This window comes from Gymnodraco acuticeps, unplaced genomic scaffold, assembly GCF_902827175.1.
Source record: "Gymnodraco acuticeps unplaced genomic scaffold, fGymAcu1.1, whole genome shotgun sequence".
In the NCBI taxonomy this organism is placed as follows: domain Eukaryota; kingdom Metazoa; phylum Chordata; class Actinopteri; order Perciformes; family Bathydraconidae; genus Gymnodraco; species Gymnodraco acuticeps.
In genome coordinates, this window is record NW_022989899.1 from 2,893,294 (window position 1) to 2,910,887 (window position 17,594).

The 17,594-nt window shown below is 39.9% G+C and overlaps 1 protein-coding gene across 8 annotated transcripts in view; it reads left to right on the top strand.

The window, feature by feature from the left end:
- Positions 1-17,594, top strand: part of bcas3 (BCAS3 microtubule associated cell migration factor) — a 327,795-nt gene that overhangs the window by 98,599 nt on the left and 211,602 nt on the right. For all 8 annotated transcript variants that reach the window (XM_034205807.1, XM_034205814.1, XM_034205822.1 and 5 more), the window contains exon 16: positions 2,655-2,805. In XM_034205807.1, coding sequence (XP_034061698.1) covers positions 2,655-2,805 — 151 coding nt within the window. The remainder of the gene's footprint in view (positions 1-2,654; positions 2,806-17,594) is intronic.

Sequence of the window (17,594 nt, forward strand, 5' to 3'; positions counted from 1 at the left end):
TTAGAGGCCCACAACGCGGAGGTTTGGCAGGACTAATGAATCTCAGAGCTACACGTTAATGATCTAAAAGATTGGTCCAAAACACTCAGCAGTCCCTTTCCGCTCGCATTCAGCCTCCTCTTGATCGCTCCTTTCCAAATAATGACGAGGCACTCTCCTCCTCTACCTTTATTGTAACCTTTGATGTCCGCCTTGTTTTCTTTGTCTTCGCGTCCCCCCTTCCTCCTTCTCATTCCTTTATGTTGCGTGGCTGTCACTCATCTATTAAGGCAACAAATGGAACAAGGAACACATTCAGAGGGCGTATTGTGGTTTGCTCTTTATTTCTTTTGAAAGCACTTGAACTTGGATTTCTTTTTTTACCCGGGCTGCACATTGAATCAACAGTGGGGGCATATTTGTTTTATTATCCACATTTATTTCCCCCCTATAGTGTAATGTTCCTTTCTTACTGTTTCTATGTGACTGTTTCTTTTCCCATTGTACCAACGTGACAATACAAACCCATAGTGTTGTACTTGGCCCTGGTGGTATGTTGCCATGCAGTTTTTTTGTTCTCAAGGTTTAGAAATAAGCTTTAGAGATGTTTGCCTGTATCCCTTTACAATGGAGGTAAATGGAACTGAGCTTATAGAAATTATGTATATAAATAACAGCAACATGAGAAACTCATTTTTTAAAGGGATTGTTTTCAGAAAGAAGTTCCATTCAAAAATATGAACCATATTTCAACTTAATAATTTGTCATAAAACCTGGCTACAATTCAGATGTGACCAGGATTTTGCCCACAGTAATATACTTCTTAATTCGACTGCTTTAGAACTCTTTTAATGGATTTATAAAATAATATTGGTTATTGTACAATAGAAAAATAACTTGCCACATGCTATCTTACACAATTAAATATATGCTTTGGCTTTTTTATATGAAATAAAAAACAAATCATGTGTTTATTTTACATGCACACAATTGCATGACATACTTTTCGTACCAGAGATTATGTGAAAAGAGTGTTACCCAGTAAGATGGAGGCTAACAGTATGTGTTTGGTTAAATAGTGAGTGTCACAAGCTAGCAGCCTCTCTCCTGGTATACCTGGTTACATTCATTAGACCTTCGACATGGTCTGATTATGTTTAGCTTGTGTGTGTGTGTGTGTGTGTGTGTGTGTGTGTGTGTGTGTGTGTGTGTGTGTGTGTGTGTGTGTGTGTGTGTGTGTGTGTGTGTGTGTGTGTGTGTGTGTGTGTGTGTGTGTGTGTGTGTGTGTGTGTGTGTGTGTGTGTGTGTGTGTGTGTGTGTGTGTGTGTGTGTGTGTGTGTGTGTGTGTGTGTGTGTGTGTGTGTGTGTGTGTGTGTGTGTGTGTGTGTGTGTGTGTGTGTGTGTGTGTGTGTGTGTGTGTGTGTGTGTGTGTGTGTGTGTGTGTGTGTGTGTGTGTGTGTGTGTGTGTGTGTGTGTGTGTGTGTGTGTGTGTGTGTTGATTGGCCTTGATTAACAGACTGCCAGGCACTAAAAGCCGAGCTACAGCCTTTGTAATGTAGCATCTTGAGCTGGTTATTTCCAATCATTCCACAGGAGGCCTTGAACCTGGGGTTGTGTGTGTGTGTGTGTGTGTGTAATAGAGAGAGAGTTTAAGCAAAAAGCTTCAATATAAGAGTGCTCAGTATATTCAAACAAGATTTTTTTATGTAACAGTAGGTGTTTCAGTTTTGTAAACAACGCGATTGCGAGTATTTTGACTGCAATTGCAATATCATTCGATATATTCAAGGTAACTATATATATACATTTTTTTTTTTTTGTAGATAGAGGGGATGGTATCCGTGGGTTCATCTTAGCAACAGACACCGCATTGGGGCCACTAACTCTAACCACTGAGCTGTCACCGGGCCCGAATTATCATTTTAAAAACATACTAACACTATCTTTGGAAAATATGTTTAAATTATATTTGTGTAATCTTTTTTTTTAAAGTGTTGTACCAAAAGATAAGCTATTATTAAGTATTTTTAAAAAGTTTTACAAAGTATCGTTTGATATCGTTTGACTTTTCTGCTTCATTCAGAATTATATTTTCACATATTTTTCCTTAACCAAGAAATGTGGATATTGCGATTTTGATCAAATGTTGAAAATGTGTGCAGCCCTATAAACAAGGTCATCTGCAATTCAAAGTGAGCGATGGATTTTTATTACATGTCATTTGTTAGACGCTTTTATCCAAAGCGACTTACATACATTCAGTACTGTGGACAATCCCCACAGGAGCAGTTTGGGGTGAAGTGTCTTGCCCAGGGACACAACGACATGCTGACTGCAGGACTCGAACTTGCTATCCCCTGATTCAAAGTCCATCACACTATCCACTGAGCCACAATCTTCCACTGGATAAAAGTGAATGAGGGAATTTTTAATACAACTCAAACTTAGAACTTAGGATTCATCTGTAACGATAAACAAGGAACCACTTTTCACCAAAACATATTATCACGTGTGAAAGGTTTGACCAGATACCACACAGTATGATTCTCAGTACAACTATTTGGAAGGCTCTCGATTGAAATATTTCCTTTCAAATCTATTAAAAAGCTTTCCCGACCTGGAGAAAATCCAATGTTTTTCACACTTGTAATAATGTATATCTGTGTGTTTCCAGCCAAGCTGAGCAGCCAGGATTCATACAACAACTTCACCAACAACAACATGGGGAACCCGCGGCTGGCCCCGCTGCCGAGCCTCACCGTGGTGCTGCCTCTGGCTCAGATCAAACAGCCCATGACCCTGGGCACCATCACCAAGCGCTCCGGGTAGGAAGCACACTCATGCACATCTTAGCCCTTCACTTGAACCCCATATTGTGCATTTATAAGCCATCCAAACACACTTAAACGATTGTAACCCACTGTAATATAGCTGTAAGCAAGGATTCATCATATCAGGGTTGGTTTCATAGCAATGATCGGATCGCAACACATTATCCCTTACTTGTCAATCATTCGTAATCTCTTTATACGCTAGTTACATGAGTTATGACATGACTGGTAGCTTCCAGATCATTGGTGGATCATAGTCTGTATAACTAAAGAGCCACAGACATTATTCATCCGTCAAGAATAAATACGACAAATATTTGAGTTCAAGACAATCAAATAATATGCAAACATCTTGCCTTGGAATGCAGGAAATGATTTACACTATTTTTATTTGGATGTGTTGTAGTTTTATTTAGCTGTTGTTAGGTTGTTGATAGTATGTAACAGCAGGAGTTGTTGAAGAAACGTCAATACATCTACATACAACATCATTCAGGGTTATAGACTGTTGAATGACTTCTAGTAGGTAACATTTTGGGATTCTTTATATATTTTGTTTGAAAATACATTTAGATTTAACAAAATACATATTTTAACATGCACAACAAATCAAAGTTAAAGGTGGGGTAGGTAAGTTTGAGAAACCGGCTCGAGATACACTTTTTGTTATATTCCATGGAATGCTCTTAACATCCGATAGCAATGAATATCTGAAGTGCTTTGACAAAAAATCCATAAAAAACGTCATCTGTGGAAGCCGTAGTTCTGTAAAAAGCACCACCAATCACTTTAGCCGGCCCGGCTAAAGTAACAAGATGGTTTCTCCAAAATGACCTACCCCACCTTTAAGGAGTTGAACTATTATTGCCAAATCATGGCACTTTCTTTTTTTAATAACTTATAAATAAGTATTTCAGAGTTTATACATCGAAAGAAATAAACAATATAATAACAATTTCAAAGTAAACAAACATATTCACACTTTGGCCTACTTTTATTTCCATTTTCATTCAGCTGTATCCACATAGTACATCGGATGGATATTACATTGATATTGCACATCCACATTATACATAGAAAGGACATTTGGATGAAAACAATAGAACACAAATTGTAAAAATAACAATGTCAAAGAATACAAGAGCAAATAAATAAATAGTCAAATGTGAAGTAAATTAAATGTGAAGAATAAAAAAAGGGAAAATTAATAAATAAAATGTTTAAATATACAGGTATAAATGATTAAATTAGACTTATTGTACTTTTTGTCATTGTACTTGTTTTAAATAAAAACTCTCTTTTGTAAAAGTCTCCCAGGTGCAATGCACTCAGTATACAAATGAATCCTTTAAATGGTAACGATCGAGTGTAAAGGTGTTATTGGCAGCCTATCAAATTCATTTACAGTTTGGCTGCCGTTGAAGAACATTGAAATCACACTGTATTTCATCCTTAACTTCAGTCCTTTGATCTGCTGTCTTTTTCTATCAATCACACTGTAAAAACACTGAATTGTGTCAACAAAGGCCGGAGCTTTTTCTCTCGCATCCATCCGATGCTCATGGATTTCTTGTCTCAGGCCACCACTTTTTTGCATAGGCTAATGAAGCAGAACAGACATGCGAACTTAGTCTGAGGGCTGTTTGGAAAGCAGATAAAACACATAATTCATAACGAGAATAGAAATAAAAACCCTTACAATAATTTAAAATAATATTCAAGATACGCCAGATGCAGTTTAACCCTGCTAGCTTCCAGTATTATAAGAACAAATGAAAAGTACCTTCGTCCTCGTTATTTGTTCTTCTTCTTTTAGAGCTGGATCGTCGCCATGCATTGAAATAATGTAGTTTTAAGACCATGAGCAACAACAGGCCTTTTCTAAGTGCATTTACATACAGTACAGGTGGCTCCACAAATATGGGCGGATTTCAATATTTTTATTTAAATGTAATTTTCATGCCGTGTTTGAATATGAAATGCTATAATGATGTGAACAGACAGTGATGGATTTATTTCTCGTGTGATATTTGATAAGTGAGCTTAAGAGACGTGATCCTGCGGTGGAAGTGACCGACATTAAGCCTTTCTTTCAAAACATTAAGATGACTTGCAAAGTGCGTTCGGTTTGCAACACGTATTATTGCTTTCGGTGTCCCGCTTTGAAATATTTATTATGATGTCCTGACACTGGTGGTTTGCATTTGGTTTTGGCATTGTAATGTTTAACGTCATGCAATGCAGGGTTCTCTGAGTCTAATCAAATTCACTTTCAATGAGAGCTTTTGTGTTGTTTGTGTTCATTTTAAAGTTATTTGTTGCTATTCTAAGTCAAACTTTTTTTTTTAGATGTTTATTTTCATCTTTATGTCATCTGTAATAATGTTTATATTCAATTGTTATTATGCCTGTACTTGCTGTAGTCCTATTTCTATTTTTACATTCACTTGACACTCATTTCTCTTATTTATTTTTGCCTCTATCCTAATCACTCTATTATTTTGTATTCATTTTTCACTGGCCGATGGATGTTTAAATGAGTTATTTGTCCATTATTATGCCTCTAACTTTCTGTGTAAGCAGTAATAACTACATTTATTTATGTATTCATTTTTATTTATTTCCCTGCTGCAAATTGCTTCTTTGTCTGGTGTTGCTCTTTCCAAATTCCACAAGTGTGTCATGGTCATACCTTTGAAATATACCGCAGTATATTATTTTAAACCTTACGATACTAGATGCAATATGTGTGTTTAGATATACGTCTTTATTTTTGTTCTTAATTTTATTAAAATATATATAACCAAATCCTTTGCCTAAATAAAATGTAATCAGGAACGTTTCAAATCAAAAACAATCTCATCAAGCCGAAAGAATCTTACCAGATATTTAATGCTGACTATCATTTCTTTATACTTTTCAATACTTTGTGTTACAAGTATGGTGGCAGGAAATAGTGCAATTGTTGGGGGAAATGTTCAACACACATTTTAAAACACATTTTTTACTCTCGTGAATATTTCGGGCAGTAGGACTTTGAATGTGGGACTTGGTAGTAATAGATTTCAGTGTGGGAAGTAATGTTAATGAGGAGGCATGTCACTGGGTGTTTCTCAATGTCGAGTAAAGCTGCTCCAGAGCCACTATTTCAAGCATACTACGTCATCGAGTGCCGCCGAAGGACTGTTCCAATGTCCAGCATAATTGGAATTCTACCGAGGCCGGAGTACTTCGTAGCGAGAGATTTCGAGTCTGCACATGTGTAGACTCCGCGGTCTTAAAATCCCCACAATGCTTTGCGCACGGACCAATTTCCCCAAATCTGTGGTGGAAAATGTAAGGCGGGGCCTCTCATATGAAGCACACCTGCACACTTGCTCGCCTGTTCCACTCTTCGTTTTCCGAATGCCAGGAAGGATTCTTGCCTCGCTTCTGAAGCAAGACGCTCGGAAGACATGTGCTACCAAGCAAGCATACTCGACATTGAGAAACACCCACTGTGTGCAATAAGGCGGCTCTTCAACTAACTTTTCACGCAAACAGAACATTTGACAGGTACAATCAAAAGACATAATGGCAATATTTGAAATGGGACCCCCATTATCTTCTTACCTCCATCCAGGCCGGAGGAGGTGTCAGTATTAATGCATCAGGACATGCAGCTGTGCGGCCTGCTCCTGCATACACACGGCTGCACCAGTACCCCAAACACACACACACACACACACACACACACACACACACACACACACACACACACACACACTGAGTGGAGCAACATGTCTGGCCCCTAGAGTGGGGGCTGATATCATATGCTTTCACGCTATACTTGTCTTGCACAGGAGTGCCAGGCACCATCTGTCTGTCTGTGCAGCCAGTCCTCTCTATCTTTGTGTGTGTGTGTGTGTGTGTGTGTGTGTGTGTGTGTGTGTGTGTGTGTGTGTGTGTGTGTGTGTGTGTGTGTGTGTGTGTGTGTGTGTGTGTGTGTGTGTGTGTGTGTGTGTGTGTGTGTGTGTGTGTGTGTGTGTGTGTGTGTGTGTGTGTGTGTGTGTGTGTGTGTGTGTGTGTGTGTGTGTGTGTGTGTGTGTGTGTGTGTGTGTGTGTGTGTGTGTGTGTGTGTGTGTGTGTGTGTGTGTGTGTGTGTGTGTGTGTGTGTGTGTGTGTGTGTGTGTGGCAGCTGTATTTACACCTGTATGGGCAGATCACTGTTGGCAGGGCTGCAGAGGAACACACCAGCTGCTTAACCTACATTCCCTACTAGGCTGTCTTTGTGTGCACTCTGCCGTGACACAAACACACAGACACATGCACAAATAGACACTTTGATGAAGCTTTTTCACCCTTGGTGTGACCAGGCTCATTTAATGATGGATACCTTCATGGACTCTAGAATGTCTACCAATGTGCACATTCTGTAGTTGCCTTGCATTTTGTTTTAGTTTTTTGGGCAATTTTTAGCCTTTATTAGAGATATATATTTGAAATGGGAAGATAGAAGGGATGACATGAGTAAAGTGACAGCAGCCATGATTCGAACCGCTTTCCTCCTCAGCGTTGACCCAACCCCAGTACCTGCCAACAGCTCTACCAAGAAGGCAATGCAACAGCCAGTCGTGACATTTAATCATGTACATTTAATCAAGTGTTGTACTTGATAACAATTTTGAGGTACACATACAGTATGCTTCTGTACTTTTTGCTCCACTACATTTATTTGACAACTTTAGTTTGACACATTCAGATGTGTTTAACAAACAAAGATATATATGCATATAGTATGTAAAAATATCAAACAGCTGTATTTCAAATGAGGTCAACCACTTTACCAGCTGTGAGGAACATATCATTGCATCAATAATCATATTGATCAATAATCATATTGATCAATAATCATTATGCATTCATCAATGCCTGAAACGCCTCCATTGGACTATTTAGTTTACTTCCGTTACATAGTGACATCATTATGTAACACTCGTGCTTCTATTGGCTAGCGCTCTAACACATTCTACGAGATAGGCTACGGGGTGGGACATCTCTAAGCTGTTGACCAATCACAACAGAGCCGGCCAGCTAACCAATCAGAGAAGACTGGGCTCTGGTTTCAGACAGAGGGTGAAAAGAGGTGCTGCAGCTTTTTGAACATTAAAGCATGGAGACATGTCACAGTAGATACACAAAATATAAATATGAACCTGAAAGTGATCATAACAGAGCCCTCTTAGGCATAACATCTGAGTGCGTCTTCCACCACTGTTGGCAGGCCGACATTTTGTGTTATAAAGGAAGCTTTCAAGCCTCCTTCCCTCTTGTTTCACATTTTGGTGTTGTCCTCCTGTTAAAGGGAGGTACATTCGGATGTAGCTTAGCATCCGCCTGATAACCCCCCTCCAAAAGGGCAGGTCATGGAGTGGAGGAGCACAGCCAAGCTTCTGCTAGTCCTCAAACTCTTCTAAGAGTCCCGAACAAGGAGAGGGTTGTCAGTGTCTGGTTTCCTGACATTTGGTAGAAAGTTGGCCCGAAATGAATGAAATCTCTATAAAGAAAAAGTCAAAATACTCTTTTGGGCGAACTGTCACTGTAGACTCTGTCAAAAGATTAAGAGAAAAAAAAGACCAGAGTTGTGTGAGGGTTTAACCCAGAACATCCGAGTGACACATTTTAAATTTACAAGCAGACAACCGATTGCACACTTATCCCATCTACACACTTTAATGCCAACGAATGAAAATCCAAATAGAAAGATTGTCGCACGCAAAACAAAACACCACCCTCGACCAAATCCCGCTGATGACAAATGCAAATAGAGTGCAGGCAAGGTAACAATAAGGACAACAGAGAAGAGAGAATTAATGAGACCCTGTGACCTGGTGCAGATGTGCCTTCAGATTACTCTAATACGTCCAGCCCAGTGCTAGAGCCATTGTTGTACAGAGCCTCGCTCAGGCCGGATGGGCTTTAAAGATGCAGTGTGCGACATCACATGGCAGCAAGACTAAACCATTTGCACAAATCACCTTACCTCCCTCCCGTTTTAATGACCCAGGCGGAGCTGCTATTAAAGCCAAAAGGTTAAGAGATGCATGTGAAAACGATTATTCTCCGGGAGTGGGGTCGTCACCCTCGTAGGTCGATAAGGCTCAGCTCTTTTCCACTCCTGCCTCATCTCTGTAACACTCCCACTTGCATCCCTGCTCTGCTTTTACTCAACTGACCCATGTTTTACTTGTGTTTCCAAGCATGCCACTGACCTGGGACTTTTCTTCACCAAAACGGCTGGCTTGGGCATTACGTCACAAAACATGCCATCCTTTATCTTTGCTAAGGTCATAACTGCAAGCTCCAAAATGTTTTTCTCAAAATTACCTTTTTTTTAAGCAGTGTGCACATTTTTATTTTAAATACTAAAGCTATATTACATTACACAAACCAACATTTACACTTTAACACAACCACATTCACACATTTAATCCAGCTCATAAGGTGTGATAAACATTCACTCCCACGCTCAATAATGGATGACCTCAGCCACACGGAATGCAATCCAAAGTAGTCACTTCAGAATGTACACCAAACCTTATTGCACATCTACAGTATAGGCTCAGTCGTCACATACATCTGTGACACACATTTATATTTTTCGTTTTGTAAATATTTTTGGGACATGTTTGCCTTTCAATAGACAGTAGAGACAGACAGGAAATGTAGGTAGAGAACAAAAAAGATAACATGCAACGAAGGTCGCCAGCTGAAGTCAAATGAGGGACTGTAAAGTGTTATCTTTGAGGATACTGTACTTTATTATACGTACTAATTCTTACAAGACTATTTTTTGGGCTTTTTTCCCCCAATTGTCTCCAAATGATAGTACACAAGTTACTCAAATATGTTCAATTACTGGTAAGCAACTATGGTTATAAACCTTTTATTAATAGCCTTTACGTACGCGTGTATATGTGGCCACAGTGAACCCTTACTTAAAAGGATCAACGTGAAGGGACTTTGTAAGAATGTTCTCAGTATTGTTTTTAACTGGACAGTTGTTCTTTAACTTCTACTGCCATTAACTCCCATCAATGTGTAAGCCACCAACAGTGTATTTCACAAACAGTAACTTCCAAGAGAGTAATGGGGAGAAATGTAAGTGCCATCTTGTAAACCCCAAAGCCTACTTGGCCTTTGCTACCCCCAATGAGATTTCACCCCATTCGTCCATCACTCTCCCATTGGAGTCCATCCATTTACCCAGCTGGAGGCTGAGTGGGGGGCTCAGCAGGTTCGATAGGCTCAGCAGAGGGTAGACGCTAACTTTGTGATAAGTGGCAGTTCACCATTACATCAACCAGCATGGTCATTTCTCAAATTGCATCCAAGGAATAATAAATTCCAAGGCAAATCGTTGCTTCCTTTCTCCCACCGGAACATTTTTCTACACATCCATGTACCAAGACTAATTGAAGACTGTGTGCTATCATTGGGAGGGCCCGGACGGATGCAGCGATAAAATAAAGAAGTGCTGCAGAGTGCTTTGGTTGGCCAGGGATTCTTGTTTTTTTTCATGACTGGGTACGTTGGCTGGCGGGGACATAGTTCAGTCTCATCAGACCTTTATTGCTGTAGGGAAAAAGCTTATTTACTGTAAACTGTTTACGGAGCTCTGTCACTATCTCTGGAAATGCAGAATAAACACAGGAACACACTCCCACTCCTAATGTCTTGTAAACATCAGAAACATGCACTGTTGCAAAGACACTACACTCTGGATGACACAAACACACACACTGTGTTAACATAACACATTTGCCCACACGCACATTCAAAAGACAATACACAACTATGAATATACGAAAAAAAGTTGCATGTAAACAACGAGTGCTGTTGGTTTTATCCGTGTCTCCAGTTTTTATACACATCGGGAAAACACTTCTTAATCTCAAACACAGTTTCCCATCGTTAGATTCAGACCTACATGTTTCCGCACATGTACCGAACCCCTTTTGAAGTAAAGGGAGAAATGAAACATGACAGATGTCTGAAGAGAAAGACAAAAACAAAGTCTGTGGACATGCTGCATCTGCCAAATATATGGTATCACACTTTACGGAGCAGCTTGAGCAGATGAATCATCAAGTCATCCCCGCAGGTTTTCAAATCCATCTTAGCGCACAGACATTCTGTTTCCTGCCTCATATGTGTTGTGCACTTAAACAGACATGTCAAAAAGTATGTAATGTGAAAAGTGTGTTTGCTCAAGTGTGCTAGTTTAATAATGGTTTTTCCGTCTATGTCTATATCCACCCGCCCCCTTCACCCTCCCCCACCCCCCTCACATGAAGACCCTACCTCTTTGGGGCGGGATGTTTTTCCATTAAAACTCCATGGTGAGTTTTCCTTATTCCCTCCTTGGCTCTTTTGGAATAATGCAACTGTCTACTACGCTGCAGCACACTGCCTCCTCTCATTTGTCTCCTGTTATATTTTCAACACATTCCTCAAAGGGGGGGAATCCCAAAGAGGATTGTTGTTGTGTTCCCATATTGTTTTTATTTATTTTTCAAACCCTTACATTTACTTTTTTGATTTTGAAGTGGGATGTTGTGTTAAAGCCACTTTGTGTGTTTAAAATGTGCACATGGTTAGCATATATTTTGTTTATATTCATGTTACCAGCTATGGTTTCATATTTTAATTATTGCTTGATCTTTGAATAAAAAGAAAGGTTTATGCATCAGAAAAACGGATTGTATAGAGCAGGGCTGGCCAACCAGTCAGAGGTTAAGAGCCACATTTTGTCTCTGTTACTGCAAAGAGCCACATCAAACACACAGTCACTGATACCGCTTGTTTCAGTTTTTTGTTTTCTGGAGACAAGATTTCAGCCACGTCACTGATGCATTTTTGTGGCATTGGGATATTTTTTTTTGAAATCCTCTGGAGCAGAGAGAGGAGCTGTGGATTATTGTTATTGATTAATGCATCAGTGTTTCTTAGGGTCAAAAACACTAAACCCACAACTTGAAATGAAAGCGTTTAGTTTATTTAATAAAAGAGCACATGTTCAATGTGAAAAGTGACAGTAGTCATAGATTATTTGCAATTTGGTGCTACATATATATTTAAACACCTTGAATTTCAGGGGGGGGCGCGGGGCTCCGTTGGCGGGGCGCAGCGCCCCTCCAAGACAATGGTAGGGGAAACACTGGATAGTGTTTAATCAACGATAGGTTTCCCTAAATACTTCCACATTTCGCTTCTGGCGTCTTTTTTGTCAACAAGCCAAGGCGCAGCGGCAGTTGCACTCCCACTTGCAACCATGCTTCTCGTTTTCTCAAATGCTCTTGCAGCTAGCGCGTGCACAAGAGAGGGGAGGCACTTAGAGCGTGCTTGAGAGGGGAGGGACTTAGAACGTGCTTGAGAGGGGCGGGACTGCAGGCACTGCTGCAGTGCAGGGAGTGGAAGCAGAGCGCTGAACACACACGGCTCTTATTAAAACGGCGCTTTCTCACCGGAGTACTTTCCCCCGTCATTCTTAAAGTACCGATACTAATGAAACAGAGGAATCGTAACGTTTTTAACGGCAGAGTATCGCGGTATACCTTTCAAGTATCGTTACACCGTGCAACACTAGTCAGGACAGAGTCAGTGTCTCTCCCCCAAACTCACACATACAATTCGATATGAACTGAAGAGCCGCATGAAACTAGGCAAAGAGCCGCATGCGGCTCGAGAGCCGCGGGTATAGGGAATGGGAACGTGACATCATTAACAGAAAGCCGGACATATTTGGAAGATAGCAACACACCTGTTGATTGAACCTGTACAGCAAGGGAACTAGCGTATCGTGTTCACTTAAAACCTCTGAAACATGGTCAGGCACTGCTGCGTTGTTGGCTGTAACAGCCAATCCCATTACTGACAAACAAAACATAAAAAAATAACTGTGGCATTAGATTTTATTATTTTCCAACAGAGTTATGATGGCGAACATCATCAGGGGACAGCACATGGGTTGGTTGGAAGCCATCTGCTGACTGTTAAGGATTACTGAACTACAGCAACACAAACCACTACACAAGGAATTGGATTTAAAACATGAAATATTGCAGTAAACATAAATATACAGGTTGATTAATTATCCATAATAATCCAACCTTTTGTTCGTATTCAGTTAGCATAACATTAGCTACTTTATCTTACTTCTGTCCGCATGATTGCATCGTTGTCATTGGGCCTATAGATCTGTTGTTGCTGCACCCCAAGTTTTCTAGATTTTACATGGTATACAAATTGCCGTCAGGTGTAGGCACTAACTCAAAGCAACAGATAGGTGCTGACATCAGTAAAAGAGATTGGTGCATTCTCTTAATTAATAAGTACAAATGTTTTTAATTAACTTACATTTAGTAAAAGAACATTGGGGAATTTACCTTTCGTGCAATATTCCTTTTGGATGCAAAACAGCTGAAAGATTTCTGGTGAAAGCTGAAAGATACATCATATTGATTGCTCCTGCCTTTGCTTGGACACTATCCTCCAAGACGGCCACCCCAAAATGCAATGCAGTTCCCATTCCTTATAAATGGAATGTCCAGAGGACATATTGTATGGACTTATGCACTTCTTGTCTGGTGATTTATGGTTTCTTTGAAACTAGATAATGAAATCTCCATCGTCTTGTCTGTAGTTTTTTTCTGTTTAGACACTTGACCCTTTCAAGAATAACGCCTTTTTGTAAATCACATGTTGTTAATAGTTTTTTAATCTGGCAGTTATTGTGCCTTTTCATTTTCCAATAATATTTTGATTGTCTTTTGTGGGTATTGAAATGTGAGTCATGTGTCCTTCTTTTCACAATGTATTTAGTAAAGGACTAGAGCTGAACCAAATAATGTAAAGCGTTCTGTTTACTAAGTTATAACCAAATAACTTAGTTTAAAGTGTATAGTTTATGGGCACTTATGGCTCTCATCCATAGTGTTTTATGCCATGTTTGGCATTAGATTAAATATGTTTGAGCCTACTGAGGGGTCATCCAGAAAAGTCAATACAGGCCTATCTGAAAAGTGTGTGTATTCTCCATTCAGATCCTATTTCAAATTGTAACAGCAAGCAGTTTTAACTCATTAGGTTTAACCCTTTCCCTAACCCTGAAGACTATATTATAAATGTCATCCCCAGTGTTTCCGCCAGACCAGGGCTGAGAGAGCGTCCACCCGAGAGAGAGTCACGTGACTTGAATTTTCAATTGAGCCGTCCCTTATAGTAGATAATACCTCTTTACGATAGTGATGGGAATTACGGCTCTTTTTAGTGAGCCGGATCATTTGGCTTGGCTCACTAACAAGAAGAGCCGGCTCTTTTTACCACAGTTTACCACGGAGCCTCAGTTTCGCCGCTGCGAGGCTCCGGCGCTCGCAGTTCACGCGCATGCTCTACCGCTCATCGCGTCCAAATCGCGCACGTTCCGTGTTGTCCTGTGGCAGGCACCGTGGGTTCAATACTCCGAAAATAATCCCAATAGGCTCCTTTGTACAGGCCGTTCCGAGCTGAATAAGGGCGTCAAATGACGGCAAGACGTCCCCCTGGCGGAAACACTGGTCATCCCTATATAAGTTTATGCCATTCTTAACCCATTAAAACAACGTTTGAACACCTTTCGCTAGTAAGGGAAGGAAATAAAATGTACACAAAGTAGAATAATACATAATATTCAATAGAGGAGACAAGGAAATATTACATTAAAAAGCAAAAAAATGTAAAAGTTAACTTAATAAACAACCTGCAATAAAGAAGACAGTCTGAATAATGAAGTACACGTTAAAGCGTGGGACTTCATTCTGATTTTAAAGATGTTATTCTAAAATATACTAACTTTAGATTTTCAAATGTTAAAAGGGCAAATCTGAATACAAGGAACTTTTTATTGAAGGGTATGAAGCAGCATTGGATGTCTTTTCCATGCCTGATTTTTGTTAAAGGTCCCATGTCATGGCCATTTCTACTGATCATAATTCCATTGTTGAGGTCTACATGGACGTGGGAATGGTATGGGCACGTCACAGTACCCAGGAAGAAAACAATGGAAAAAGAGAAATGAGGCATTCTGGGGGCAGCATAGACAGGTATTTTCTGTGTTTGAGTTGTACTCGCTACAGGGTGTACTTTGAGAGTTTGTGACTATGCAGACCGTTTACATGCATAACCTGAAACCTTCATAACAAACAAGGGGACGGGTAATAACCGGAAAAGCATGACATGGGACCTTTAAATAAGATGCTTCCAGTATTAGCTTTAAAAAAGAAAATGTCATGAGAGAGTCACTTATGGAGAGACGATTGAGTGAACTTTTCCCTTCACTGCTCCCTAGCTCCTCCCTGTTGACTCCATTCACTTTGGGAAAATGAATAGCATGTGGTGCCTTTTCTAAGTCTTGGGTTTCGTCTTTTGTTGTGGTCAGTCACTCGTACTTTTTAATTGAAGCTTTTTTTCTTTCCGTCTTCATCCATCTCCTGCTTAATCCAGGCCCTTAGTGATTTCAGAGCGTATACTTTTCAAAGGTACACATCATTAGCATGGGAATCTTGACCCTCAAAATAACTGCCTCACACAGCTACTTAAATCTATATTGTTTCTCTAATAGTGTATGTCTTGAGACATGAGCAAATGTATGCTCGGCTTTAATTTAGCCCCCATTTGTACATTTTTGAGTATAACAGGAACTCCATTGTGGCCTCCCACATTTCCATTACAATTTGCACAAATTCTGTCGTGTGAGACTCAATCTTCTTCGCAAATAAATGGTTTTACACCAATATATATGACAGTATTTGCTAAATCAGACTGTGTAGAGTAGACTATTAAACTTCCATGTCTAGTGATGCACTTGTGGAGCAAACGGAATAGGAAAAGGTAAAAACAGGCATAGTTTCCAAGGTGATGACCACTCTCAAATGTTCACTGAGTTCCCCAAGTGGTTGTCATTAGTGATGTGGGTTCGACAGAGCCCCAAGGCTGCCTCTTTTCCAAGGGCTGTTGTAAAATAATAAATGTGACTTTGAAGGATGTGTCCTCCACATGATTGCACTTCCTCTCTTCCTCTCTCTGCCTTTCTTTTTTCCCCTTCCTGGTTTCAGTCTTAATAGAGGCTGCTTTTCTGATTTGAATTAACCATATGGCCCAGAATCAGTTCAGCGACAGTCGTACAGCTCTTTGTCACTGGATGGCCAGCTCAAGTGAGCTTTATCATATTTATTTACTTCGAGGGCCCTGCAAATAAATGGAAGCTGCCACCAGACTTCCTTCCCCCCCTTGGAGGCGCCTCGCGTTAGCCCCGGGCAAAGTAATGCAAAGCGACTTTGAGGGTTGATGTTGCAGATTGAATTATGCCCTTGAAGAAAAGCTATTGGCTCAGTCAAGAGTCCTTATTTGTTAAATTAAAAGTGGAAATGACAAGAGTAGTCTTTAGTGAATTAAAGTTGCCAAGAAAATTGAATCAAAGGCAATCGTACAAAACAAAATCATGTGAAGGGAGAATTGTTTTTGCTGTTTCTGTAGTGACCCCCTTTCAATTATCTGTAGTATGTTTTTATGCTTCATAATGTATCTAACTATTTCATGTTTGTGAAACTTGGTCTTTATTCCAATAACTGGTTTCTGTCCTGCATATGGAGAGCAGAATTAGCCCACTTTCAGCTGGAGCTTTGCCTCTATGGTGTAAGGGTAGAAACCTCAACACTTTTAAACCCACTGAAGTGAGATCAAAAGAAAAATGATGATTTAAAACACAGATGAATACAATTTCAATGCATCCTTAGGAGGAGCTGTGATCTTTTGGACTGTTGGCAGGCTCTTCATTGGCTGAATCCTCTTCAGAGAAAACATGCAGTCATAGAAATCCCTCATAGAGGATAGCTAACTGTACACTTTTGTTAAATGACTTCTCTTCTGGACGCGCTGTAAAACACATAAGCCAAGATGAGTTCATTGGTGTTAGCCAATGCAATATCCTTAGCACGACTTTATCTTGCCCTCCATCTCTCTTTCAAAGACTGGGCTTTCTGTGAATATTTGGCTATTCAGCTTTCTCTCCTTGACCCATTATACACTTGTATAGAGGCCTTTCTTATAGCTACCTTCACCACTTCCTATTTCCTGATCACTCTCAAATAGTGTTGGCCAAACAAGACATCAACATCTCCTTGCATCCAGGGAGTAATTTATGAGGTGCTGACAGGCTGTAGGGAGGCAACAGAAAGAGAGTTTTATTTTTTGTGATCAGGCTATGAGAGCCAAGAACTCATACTCCACACTTTACCACAACAAATATCTTTGAGAGTTTTTTATACAGAACAGTTCCTTGTATCATTGAGAGTTTAAACCTGCAACGTCTTTCAACACCTAGTATTGTCAAAGTGAATTACTGGACAACCTCCCCCTACAAGATGTACTGGTAAACTACAGTATTCACTTTCTTAACCCTACCCTGCATTGTAGTACTTTTTCCCCTTTTTTTCTTTTTTATTTAGCGTCCTTTGAGAATGACATATCAGTAAGATACAGCTATTTTGTTCAGTTGCAACCAACTTCAACAGATTGCACACCATTCATATTGGAGCGATGTTGATGGATGTGTCCATCCTAGAACCAAAAATGAACAGTGTAGTATTATTTTTACTTATAGTGATGATGAAACATGTGATGTTGTCAGGTAGTTGGATGGGCAACTGTGAAATCTCTTGCATTTCATGCATTAACAGTGTGTAGAAACATGTATTAATTGATAA